The sequence below is a fragment of the Meleagris gallopavo genome, chromosome 2 (genome assembly GCF_000146605.3).
Source record: "Meleagris gallopavo isolate NT-WF06-2002-E0010 breed Aviagen turkey brand Nicholas breeding stock chromosome 2, Turkey_5.1, whole genome shotgun sequence".
Taxonomy (NCBI): Eukaryota; Metazoa; Chordata; class Aves; order Galliformes; family Phasianidae; genus Meleagris; species Meleagris gallopavo.
In genome coordinates, this window is record NC_015012.2 from 20,773,408 (window position 1) to 20,786,248 (window position 12,841).

General features: G+C 40.2%; 1 protein-coding gene across 1 annotated transcript; it reads right to left on the bottom strand.

The window, feature by feature from the left end:
- Nucleotides 1–1,344: 1,344 nt before the first annotated feature.
- On the bottom strand, nt 1,345–12,841 carry FLVCR1 (FLVCR heme transporter 1). The gene is made up of 10 exons (XM_010706714.2): nt 12,713–12,841; nt 10,918–11,062; nt 10,250–10,390; nt 9,618–9,685; nt 9,291–9,394; nt 8,002–8,112; nt 7,598–7,703; nt 7,274–7,385; nt 6,564–6,631; nt 1,345–5,127 (listed from the first exon to the last, which is right to left on the bottom strand). Exons 1-10 carry the CDS (start codon nt 12,839–12,841, stop codon nt 5,062–5,064), a joined length of 1,050 nt encoding a protein of 349 aa, XP_010705016.1. The 3' UTR covers nt 1,345–5,061.

Below are 12,841 nucleotides of genomic sequence, written 5' to 3' on the forward strand. Positions count from 1 at the left end.
TGAATTAGCTGACGAATTATTCTGAGGAAACCAAGTTATTTTCCAAGGAAATAATGGAGAATATCAGTATGTACAAGCATAGAAAGGGCAGCATAACATTTTAATGTCTTCTACCCTTGATACCAGAACCAATAAAAGAATAAAGAACACGTGTGGTCCAGTCCCTATTATACCTGATCCAACAACTTCAGGATTCTCCTCTCTGATTAAAAATCAGCACCCTGGAGGCTAAATACTGATGTTACCTGATATTCAGCAGGCACTATCTCACAAATCAGAAACCATGTCTAAACATCGCCCACATTTCACCTATTCTTTACTGATATGACTGCTGAAGTACTTTATAATACAAAGTCCAGGATATTATTGTTTTGACTTCTGAAAGATGTTGTCTAAGCAAAGATAGAAATACTGATTCAGAACAAGGTCAGATGAGGTAAATCCATTGGAAAAGGCAGAAAGGAGGAAATCCAGCAAGCTCTAAGAAGACTTCTTAGCATAGGAAACAGAGTATTCACTACATGTGCATTTTCACCATGCAAAATCCAGGTTCTGAAAGTGTATCCCACTTGTTAGTTTTGGATACATACAGCACCCCTGAGCTATAGAAACAAAGAAAGCATTTTCTCTGGAGAATGGCTTTGACTCACAGTCAGGATGCCTTCACATCTCCCACATACCTGGTAAAGTTTCATTTCTTTCAAGAAAAACCAAGTGTCTGCCAAAGAATGAACTTTAAGGCAATAATAATCTGCTCTGATTGTTCCCTTCCAGCTGTGGGAATGTTTAAATTGCAACACTAAGTGGGAATATAAGCCTACAGTTTTCATAGAGGTACTTTCATAGAGGAATACAGTCCTAACCAAATACAAGTGAAACTTAGCATTGACTTACCACACAAGGCTGGTGCATCTGATACTTTGCATGAACTGCAGCCTCCTTCTAGGATTAATCTCTTTTGAGAAAGTAGCTCAGAGCTGTGTGGAGAAGGAGGGTGAAAATTAAAAATCACTTTCTTACAGTGTCTCTACTTTCTTTGAAGCTGGATCCTTCAGACTTGCTTGGCCCCCAACTCCTGTCCTGGGAATCAATACTAATCATCTGAGAATAAAATAATCTTTGCACTACCCTGGAGGGGCTGACTTTTTGGACAGCCCTGCTTCAGGTCTCAGCCATACTCTTTCTCCACAGACCTCCTTCAAACCAAAGAAGAAACCATTACATTAGAATAGTGCAACTCAGCTATTGGTACTAATCCTTTAATTTCATACGCTGACAAGATTTCACTGTAAGCCAATAGTCTTGTGTATAATGCTTGAGTAACGTGAAAACATCCAGTCTGTATATGAATGCATGCATGTTTATTAAGTGCACAGTACAAAATTCACATATAAAGCTTAGCTTTCCTACACTAAATGACAGCTTTGGAGGGGGGCAAAATGAATCTAACACATCAGCTGTACCAGCAGCTTTGCTCCAATCAAGTTGTATGCAGTAAGCTTTGTAAATGGCATGTAACGGTAAAGAATGATTTCACCCACATATATACAATACTGCATTCAGAGAATATTCATAGGGATTTTTTATTTTTTTTTTTACTTTATTTTGAAACAAAGAATGGGACAATAACAAAAAATTACAGCAAAAATCTTCACGATCTCCAAGAGAACAAAGACAAGCAGTATATATCACAGGTCTTACAAGAAAATGTATTTCTCTTAAGCATATTTTTGCTTATTCCATTCTATTCTGTGTATTAACAATTTCTCTTCACAGATTTCAGGCAGCACATTGGGTGTAGGGGGGATAAAACATGGATACAACAGCTTAGCTTGTGGGCTATGAACCGTTTCTAGTCTCTAATGCTTCAGATGTACTGTAATGCTGTTACAAGTACAGCAAGATGAGAACCAACACCACATTCCCATTCACGAAGTAAAACTATTGAGTTAATGGAATGGAAAATGAGAGTGATACATACTCACAGCTTAACCCAATTTCATTTAGTCATAGACCCAGAAGTTAGTCCAAGGCTTTTTCAAAAAGCACTTTTTCCACTAGGAAACGTAAGTTGGTAACAGTAAACACACACTCCTGTGATAGGTAGAAGAGCATACTTAAAGCACAAATTAATGCATGGAATTGGGATGGCTCTCCTCACATGGTTTCTGATTCTGTCCTCTCACAGTTGGCACACACGATCCCATTCCTGGACTCATTACTCTTTAAGTTTTGATTCTTAGCCTCTGCCAGAAGAGGGCTGAGCCATAATCTCAAGGCTCAGAAAGTCAGAAACACTATTTCCAATTCCAGACACATTTGATTGATATTATTTAAAAACAAACAAACAGAAAGCAAAAAATAAAGCCCCAACTATCCCAAATCTGTTTCTGCCACAAGCTAGAACCTTTTTTTTTTTTTTCTTTTTGTGAAAAGATGAGAAGAGTGTTGGTTTATTTGTTCCTCATTTTGCCACTTAGCCTTTTATTTCTATACTTAGTCCTTGCCCAGAAATAGCTTCCAAATAAATACATACTCACAGGTTTCCGACTTTCAAGTTCCTTCTGATCTGCATTAAATCCAGGATGTAATTAAGTCTTCATTATTAGGAATATTTTCTTTTCCAGGAACCCTGCAGGTTTTTTAGTATGCCAAAAATCTTGTTTGGACAATCTCAGAGGGCAGCCAAGTAATTTGGCAGAAGATGAAAAACACAAGGAGCCGGCAGGGCTGGAATAGTTTTCAATAATCAACTGAAAATAACTAAACAAACTGGAATCTAGTAGGGAAAGGAGTTTCCAAAATAAATTAAGAGCTCTTTAGAGTGTTTAGCAGACATTTAGAAAGTATTCTGGGTGCTGCCAAAGACTCTATTGGACATCTGAAAGCACATCCCCCCCAAAACAGAAGGTCCTAAATTTTTGCTTTCAAAAGGGAAAGCGCATAGCAAACACAGTCTCTGAATACAGTATTCTGTATATCTGCATTCTGTGGAAGAGTTATATATACATCGTAGTATCACCACTTCTCTAAAGGCAAAAATCACTCAGAAAGCAAAAGGAAGGAACTTTCACTTTGCTCACTCAGGCTGAAAATGCGTACATCCCTGAATGGGGCAGCTGGTATCAGTTGTTTCACGTAAGAACTGAGGTAAATAAGGTACCTCTACTTCCACTCCTATTCTCTTGTCTGCCATTTGAACATCTCCATTCAGCTGTCTCACAGAGGACTCCTCTCACAGAGCTTGCCTCTCCAGGAGCCATAAAGCGTGCCCACTTTCTCTCTGGCACTGGCTCCAGCAGAGGCATGGACTTGTTTTGGAAAGACAAATGTTCAGATATGCCTGGCTTCTTCAGATACATACAAACTGCCACTCAGCCTACTCATGTCTGAAGCATTTATCACACAAAACACCAAATTAAGAGCAAGGCTTAGAGGCTAAGTTAAGAAAACTACATATACAGGTTCTGTTTTATATATTAAAAAAAAAATACAGAAACAAGGCAAAATAAAAGCATTTAATTTCACTTAACACCTTGAAAGACTATCTTGGGAGTTGCAAAGTTCCCCATATCAATCTAACCCACAAAAAAACTTCAAGCAGGATTCAACCTGCTGGATGGCACTACAGCTGTAGGAATGCAGAGACTGCATCGCTGACGGCACTGAAACTGCAGGCTCACCTGAAAGGCTGTTAAAGCCTCAATGCTGCTAACTCTGGCTGGACTTTTCAGTAGAAGAGCCTCAGTATTACTGTAGGGATGGCAGTTCTGTAGCTGGGTAGATAGTACACAAGGTGAAGAATAATATCAGTAGCACTGCAGTGAGAAATAACAATACAAACAATTATAATACAAACGCGAAGAAACATACTTTGTAGCTAAGACTCATTATTTAAACAGCAAGTATTTCATCAGACAAAGAGAAACATCACTATTTTCCTTTCAGTCACTCCTACGGCTCTTAACTGTGAAGAACAAGACATCATTTACTGTTAAGTTATACAGTGAGCATAAAAATTTTACAGGAGACAAATGATACAACGTAACACAGAGAAATAAATGGAGGGAAAAACAACAATACAACAGGTAGAACACATTTTCTGATACTCCACAAATATTCAGGAGGCTTAATAAGCAATACGGAATTTCTTCAGCAGCACTGGTCAAACTCAAGATGAGGCAAGGATCTTCTTTACTTTGTAAAGGCACCATCTCTTTGTAAACACATGTTCCTCTCATTTGAACTGAGAAAGCACTCAAAATATTCAGGAGGCAACCTGTGCAATCATATTCCATTGCCTGTGAATACTTCACCATAGACAGATAGATAAATCAATGGTCTTTCTTCTTCTTTTCTTTCTATTTAATAAGAAATGTACTTTCTTAACATACCTAGTAGGAAACTCTTTAAATGCTTGATGAACCTACAAAAAAGCATTTTCTCTCATCTTCCACTATCGGTCAAGAAGTTTCAAGGCAAAAGAAACTCAATACACATAATTGCAGTTATCTCATTTTCAGAATTGTGCTATAGACAGTTTCCCAGAAGGAAATGCTGTCTTACATCAGAGACATTAAAAAGAAGTATGAATACCCTCCAGTCATGCAGCTACCTACTCTGACTTGGTAAAAGCACTAGAAAGAACTGAACAAGAAATTAACTAACTTTTGATTTCCTGGGGAGAAGATACTTCTGATCATGACTGTAGTTTAGGATTCCAAATGCACATTTTGGTGTGCATCCTGAATGTACGCCTCTTCCCAAAACAGAGAGCATTTTGGGGTTGGACTCGATGATCCCCAGAAGTCCCTTCCAACCCCTACGATTCTGTGATGAAACGGCAAAACTCGTAATCTGTTACAATAAATATTCCATACAAAGTCCTATTGTTTATGTCTTGGGCAAAATGAAGTCAGCATCTTCATAGCTCCCACCACGCAACTGTCACCAAAATCACCAAACACATTTTACTACTCATACACATAAATCCAGTGATTACACTAATTTTCTTCAGCATTCAACCAAAATTGTGCGTTTCTAAGCCATCTTCTTTCGGGTTTACAAATCTGACTGAATTTTTAATGCAGTACAAGTTTCACGTTCTACTGGATTGTCAACTGGTACCTGTGGGAAGAAGAAAGCAGGAATCAAGAATTAAGCCGTAATACAGCCAACACCACTTTCAACCTCAGTACTCTTGGGTAACTATTGAGTTAGACTGCAATAGTATGTTAGACCACAACAGTTCACGTAGTTTATCAACTAGAAGAGACATTTACAGAAAGCTCTATTTTCCCTTCTCTTTTTGATTAAAACAAAATGAGAAAAGAAAAAAAAATAAATCCATAGAATTGAGTTTCCTCTAAAATATACATTTACTGCATATAGATATTTATCACGTGGAGATTAACTTCCTTTTTTTTTTTCTCCTCCATCAGGTTTAAATACAGGAGAATCTTATCAAGGTTTAGAATCAGTGTATTATTTTATTTTTATTCACACAGGCAGCTGTTCTACATTTATTAACACAGGCAGCTCTCACCTATGATAATGCTGGGGTGAGAACTCTACACTTTTGTATTATTGGGGTTAATATTAATGAAGTTGTGTGACAATCTAGCTAATTAACAAGGCAATGAGTGAAAGTGGAACAGTCAGGGACTGCTATGTACAAGTCATCACATCCATCTGTATGATAACCCTAACCCAAGCTAATAAACACACAGACTGTCATACTGTGCAAACATGGCCACACAGATTTCAGGTAAAAAAGTCTGCTTGTGTGGCACTGACTTGCAAGTTTCTGAATCTTAAGTGCTCAAGCTACTTGCAGGTGACCAGAGTTGTTGTATATGCAAGACACCTTTATAATACAAAAAGGCATATGAAGGACCTTAAAACATCTGACTTCAGAAAGCTGATTTCCTTAACTGAATCAAAAGGGTCAAGAAAATATGAGCACTGGAAAAAGTTTCAGGTGTTGGTTTTAGTTTGTGACTGTGTTAAGTTGTAAAAGCTGCTGAACCATGGTCTTGAAACCTCGTAAACAGCAGGAAGCACAGTGTTCAATCTCTCATAACTCGATAGGGTGCTCAGAAGAAGAACATCCTGGCTCTTCATGAAAACACAGAATAAAAACTGTAGCGTGTCTTCAGTTCATCAGACACAGACTTCACTTACAGGGATGGCAGGTGTTTAAAATAAAATGTGTCATCTGTAGCATGACCTCCTAAAGCAATATGCAAAAAAGGCTTCACAATTTACAAAACTATTTACAAACACGGAAAAATAAATAAATCCTAGACTCAAGAAATAAAATAAGAGATGAATACTAGCCATATAAAATTCAGGAAAATCTGAGAGCAGAGATTTCTCATGGAAGCTAAGGAGAGAAACATTATCTGATGGCAGCATCCCACACGGCTCCATCCTTACAAAGCAGCACAGAAACAGTCACACAGTAAGTTTTTGTCAACTGCTCTTTTCTGTTAGTATTAATTCAGTAGAAGCCATCCATTCAAGTGTAGTAATATCATCAGTGTAAAAGAGTCATCACTTACAGCTTTAACATCCATGTTCATAATCCCTGAATTCACATTGTGTCTTCGCAGATCTGATTTTATTAAGGCTGGGGAAAAGAAGAAAAAAAAGAGAAAATTGATTTCTAGCTTTGTAACGACATGCATTTCACGGGCATGTGCAAGCACTAAGAAGCTGCTTTCGGCACTGACTCAAAATACACCACTGACTCTTGTAATTTGAAGTGGTGACAATTGGAACTTGCTCCTCACAAGTCACATGCAAAAAAATGACAATAAAAGCTTTTAAACCATGAGTACTTAAAGCAAAGCTTGGTGATTTTGTCACTTCCAGCATACTTCCAAATGCTGGCATGTTTAAATCACATCACATAAAAACCAACATTTCTTACATTTGAAAAACTGCAAATTGTCTGCATTTACCAATTTGCTTATATTCACTAACCTACTTTGAAGGCAAGCATCTGCCACAAATTCAGGACAAAGCTCAAGAAATGGGTGACGCCTGGTTGTTCACCTATTAGCAACATCATCCTTAAAACAAAGCGTTTGGACACAGCAAGTATGTAAAACTTAAACAAAACATACCCTGCACTTACTAGTCAGTTTGGTCCTCAGCCCTGACAGAAAGTCATATACTAATACACATACATTCTAAGTGTTTGAAGCATCTCAACTCCACATTTTTCCCCATTTAAAATAAACCATTACCTACATTTCTGCTTGATTACCTGTTAAGATAATGCCCACGAACAGCCAAGCACAAAGAAAGAGGTTTCCTGCACGAGGACTGTAGTCTGTTGTAAGCTTTCCTTGAACAAGCGTGAAGACAATTCCAAATATCTACAAACAAGTCACATCATCAGTACCACATCAAAAAGAGTCATCAGATTCAGACCACAGCACACTGAACCAAATAATAATTTTAAAACATATATTTTAAAAGGACAACAACACCACCACAGAGATCAGCAGCCAAATCTAAGGAAGACTTAGATTCTAGCAGAGCAGCCTTCCTGAACTTTACACCACTTGAATAAATAAGGTGATATAACCTGTGCCGATGCATTGAGGAGACCTGAAGAAGTGCCTTCAGACTCTGGGTATGTAATTTCCACTGCAAATTCAAACCCAAGTGGGAGATAGCCAGTCATGAAGAACCTGTTGAAGAAGAAAACAAGAAAATGATGGGTATGGCTTTCATTTGTTACCATGGCTATGAAAATCAAGCATCAACACTTGGTACTCTGAATTATCTGCTACTCTGAACTCTTTGTTTTCAAGATTTAATATGATTCAACGCTTGCTCTGCCTGCCAAATAAACCACATCTATTAGCTACATAGACATAGGTTGAGAGCGTGGTGACAGAACACACAGTAGAAACTCTGAGTTAAAAAGTCAAATACTGTCTCTGAGCAGAACTGCAATCAGCCTTCTAGCCTCCTTCCATCACTCACCCAAGCACCCCTCCAGTCACAAACACCACTATAAGGTACCCGAGGTCCAGTGTGAAGGTGAACACCACCATCCCAATGAAGGAGAGAATGTAAACAATCAAAGTAGTTTGCCTGCAACGCAACAACAATAAAAACATATTAACTTTTTAAACACAAGGTCATAGCACATTGTTGAAGTACAGAAGAGTAATATAAACATTGTAATATAAACTCTTGCTAACAACTGACTTTCAACAATAATGAAATTAGCTTTCTGTAACTGTAGCTTAACCATATAATGCATTTCAGTGAGAAGACATTCATATCCCAGCTCCATATTGCCTTAGTTACACGGCTGCTTCATTCAAGGCTAAGAGAACTACTCAAATTCTCAAAGAACAAATAATTGTACAGGAAACCATTACCTCAAGACTATTTTAGTTCTCCTTTAGTTCTGTGCTGCATTTCTTGGCCATTCTGCAGCACAATCCATTATATAAAGATCAAAACAGCAGCAGCCAAATCAATATTAGACTGATTTTTATTTTTTTTTTAATCACTAAGAAGCAAGTCAGAAAAATAAGTAAAACATTTTAAATCTGGAATGAGGGATGTAATCCAAAACATTAAAGCATGCACCACTCATTTATAAGCCAAAAGGCATGGAGAAAATCTACAGCACTAGCATCCTGTAGGTTTCTACAGTGCTCACATGCAAGAATCACCAAGGGAGAACTCCTCTGCTGCCAGTAGCACTCTGGAGCACTGCCCACTCCTGGGGGGGCACCACACCACAGGTGATGGACCCAAGAGCTCTTACACCAAAACAGAGTTCTGCTGCATGGTCAAACCCTGAATGAAAGCCAATGTTGTGCTTCTTAACAGTTCCAGGAGTAGTACAAGAACTGGGAATCTCCCAACTGGATGCTTCACACAATAAAGTAGGATGAGTTTTGAGCCTTTATGCTTTCCATGGAGAAGGAACCTACTGGGGTTCCTTCTGGCCACTACACATAGGACACACAATACTTTTCTTGATAGCATTACATTCCCTGCAGAGACAGGAGTAGATGGAAAACCCTTCACGTCCTTACATTCTCCACAACACACCCTATCTCATTTCACTTGGTCAAGAACCAGTAACAGAGCGTCAGACTTCTGCTGAAGCCTCTGAAACTCATCTTCAAGACTGCTAGAAGATCAGGGATGTGCTGCATTTTATCATCAGCTCACCTCCACACTTGCAGTATTTTTCTAACATAATTGCACCGCTCTTACCCTTAGCCCCATACATGCCTACCCACACTTACTTGTACGTTTTAGTGTAATCCAGCCACAAACCACAAATAATCGAACCCACCATTCCTGCCACCACCAGTGTCAAGCCAATTCTCCCAGCGTTCACTTCTTCTCCCTTTCAACAAATATTTATATGGTGCTCATTAATAACTTGTTTCCACTCAGAGTCAAGTTCAGACCTCTTGGCAGTCATAGGGCAAACAAACATTCCTATGACTCCCACAGCTGTATGATGCAAGAAACTGTATGGGGGGTTACAAAGGAAACTAAATCTAAGTAATAAACACCATCACCTCTGCAAATATAAAATTAAAAAACAAAAACAAAGCAATACTTACCTCATAATGAGTTACTATCATCTGGTTTAATAATGTGGAAACAGAATAAAATGTTCCAGTCATAATTCCTGTAATAGCAAAAGAAGAGCTTCAGTCACCCCACATCTAGCCACACAGATCTACTACCACAGAGTTAATCTTTTGGCATCCAAGACTCAGACCAGAGGAATAACCTTTCATCTACTACGACATCTCTTCTCCAGACCTATAAATGGCATTTTGAATACTGCAAAAATCAGTCTAAGAAGCAAGTCAGAAAAATAAGTAAAACATTTTAAATCTGGAATGAGAGATATAATCCAAAACATTAAAGCATGCACCACTCATTTATAAGCCAAAAGGCATGGAGAAAATCTACAGTACTAGCATCCTGTAGGTTTCTACAATGCTCACATGCAAGAATCACCAAGGGAGAACTCTGCTGCCAGCAGCACTCTAGGGCACTGCCCACTCCTGGGGGGGCACCACACCACAGGTGATGGACCCAAGAGCTCTGTTTTCCAGTATAGGCTGCTGAATATGTAGTAGTTTGACATTCCTCCCTCAACCAAAAAACAACAATTAAACCTCACCATGCTTCTGGCACACATTGGAACTGCTCTGCCAGACAACAGCCAGACATAACCACTTACCATAGCTGATCAGCAGAAGTACAAATGGGACATTTTTGATCAAATTAATAATTGACTGCTTGTAGGAGTAATCCTCAGGAGGCATAGCTTGCAGGACTGCTTGAGAGTGACTGGGAGGGTATTTGGGCTTCTCTTCGAACACTAGGGAAATAAAAGATTTTCATCTGTCTTTACCAGAGTCATGCCCGTTTCTTTCTTGAAACATAAAGTCTTCTGGTTAAATACATTTAGCAGGATTAATTTGTCTTTTTGAATACTTCCAAATATATATTCTAGATTTTCCTCATGCAAGAAACAAGTCGTAGCCAGAATAGATGTGTTAATTAACTTGTTCACATCTCACTGCTGCCAACATATGGTTAGAGCCTGACTTCATATGCAACGTCTCTAGACCTTCACATCTAAACTGTAAGAATAACAGAAAGAATTTCCATTACATCATAGTGTCCTCGTGGGTTCTAGCAAAAAACCTGTGTCCTGAGAGAGGTTGCTCCACGTGAAGCATGACACACATAACGTTTGTCTCCTAGGCCTGATACCACAGATAGTGAGCACAAGTAACCCAAGAAGAGGTAAACTCGACTGCAGTGGGCTAAGTCAGATGCCTGAAATACGACAGCATAAACACTCCCCACAGTACTTTCACACTGTAAGAACAGAACACTTACCAACTCCTGTTAAGAAGAACAAAAGTGTGGATACTATTGCTGTTCCATAGAACATTATGCTTATATTATGTGCCATTAGATCAATATCATCAGGGGTATTTGGAACCAGGACAGGTGGCAACAAAAAGCCAATGGCAGTGCCAAGCTGTAAAAGCAAGAAAAGAAACAACAAATCATTTTCCTGACATTTTGGGTGAATGTATAAAGCATTAAAAAATGTCAAGAAACATCAGCTTTAAATTACTCTGCAACTTGTCTCTGCCACTCATACAAAACTAGGCTGTATTCTTAAGTGCAAGAACAAATTCTTAGACTTAAAAAAAAAAAAACTGTATCTATTTCAGGTTAAAATAAATAAAATGCCAGAACGGCAAATTCACAACACAGAGAGCACTCACACCAGAGGTGTGCCAGTAGGCTCTCAAAGCAGCCTTTGTACGTTCACCTTGTAAGTCTTTCCCTGCTTCCCCCCCAAAAGGCCACCAGATTTAAGCAGCATTCAGTGTTCACCTGAAGAACTCATTTCTTTTTATCCTCACCCTTCAGAATATGAAGCTCATAAACACAGAGTACACTATTATGCTTTTTCTTAATGTGTAGGACTCTTATTCACCATCAGAGCAGTGCTATGTAGTACCCACAATCGTCCTGTGCCTACTTTTTTTTTTTTTTTTTTTTTTTACCTCTTCATACAGAGAACTGAAGTAGAGAATTACGGTCAGAAGAATCAAGAAAGAACTTGCTAGACCCAACTGAGAAACTACTTTTGAAAACCTGGTGCTCAAAACAACCCTTGACAGGCGAACAACTGCACTCTCAGAGATAAATGTTTCAGCTGCAAGTAAGCAGCACCTCGACAGACAACGTGTGCAATTTGGGGCAATCCCTGCACTGCTGTTCCTCTCCTTCACAGCATCAGAGCGATGCACAGCCCCACACCCAGTTTCTGCACTACCTGGGGAAGCCTTGGCCACTGTACTGGAAGCCAAGTGGAGGCCCCAGCAGCTCCTTGCCGCTGGAAGGACTGGTGAGCGTCTGAAGAGCAGAGATGTAGCTGACAAAGAAATCTTAAACCTGATTCTGGATAGCAAAAAGGCACAGAATTAATTGTTGTGGGAAAGCAATAGAACAGCTGTTAATACAGAAGTAGATTATAGCAAGAACCTTAACCTAAATATTACCAATAATCCAAAGTGCACAGTCATAAATCATCAGACTCATGAGACAGAAAACACAACCTTTATTATCTTAACGAGACCACACCTAAGACCTCAGCCTGCACCAGCGAAGCGACCTTGGTGGGAGTTTCACCATTTTGCTGCCGTAGATGAGCAGGGACAGGGCTGAGAATAAGGTGACGGGGGAAGAACAAGGAGCAGCACCTCATCTCTACCTCTGCTTCCGGAGGTGCCCGGTCCAACTCTGATAAACTAGCAGGGGACGTGAAGAGATCCGACTCAGTTACATTGCCACCTCACGCTACCGCCTCACACTACCATCGCCTCACACCGCCTATCAGGGAACGCTGCTCCTCAGAAATAGCGGTGAGGGAGCGGCACAGGCTGCCAGGGACGTGGTGGAGGCACCGTCCCTGGAGGCGTTCAGGGAACGTGGAGATGCGGCACTGAGGGACGCGGTCAGCGGGCAAAGCGGCGATGGGTCGGGGTTGGAAGGGATGACCTCAGAGGTCTTTCCAACCTTAATTCCCCCGTGACTCGTGGCACTTCACGTCGCCCACCACCGCCTCAGCCCACCTCCCCGGCACGCAGGCTCGAAGCCGGCGCCAGCCCCTCACCTGATTGCCCAGCACGGCCACGGAGCAGGCGGTGGAGACCTCGGCGGGGCCGAACCAGACGGAGGCGATGCGGGAGGGCAGCCCCAGGATGAAGACCTGCGCGACGGCGCACACGGCCTGCGCCGCCAT

Coding starts and splice junctions, on each gene's coding strand:
- FLVCR1 (XM_010706714.2), bottom strand. CDS start 12,841: ATGGCGGCGCAGGCCGTGTGCGCCGTCGCGCAGGTCTTCATCCTGGGG. Junction 11,063..12,712: donor TGGCCGTGCTGGGCAATCAG/GTGAGGGGCTGG, acceptor TTGCTTTTACAG/CTTGGCACTGCCATTGGCTT. Junction 6,632..7,273: donor CGTGGGCATTATCTTAACAG/GTAATCAAGCAG, acceptor TCTTTTCCCCAG/CCTTAATAAAATCAGATCTG.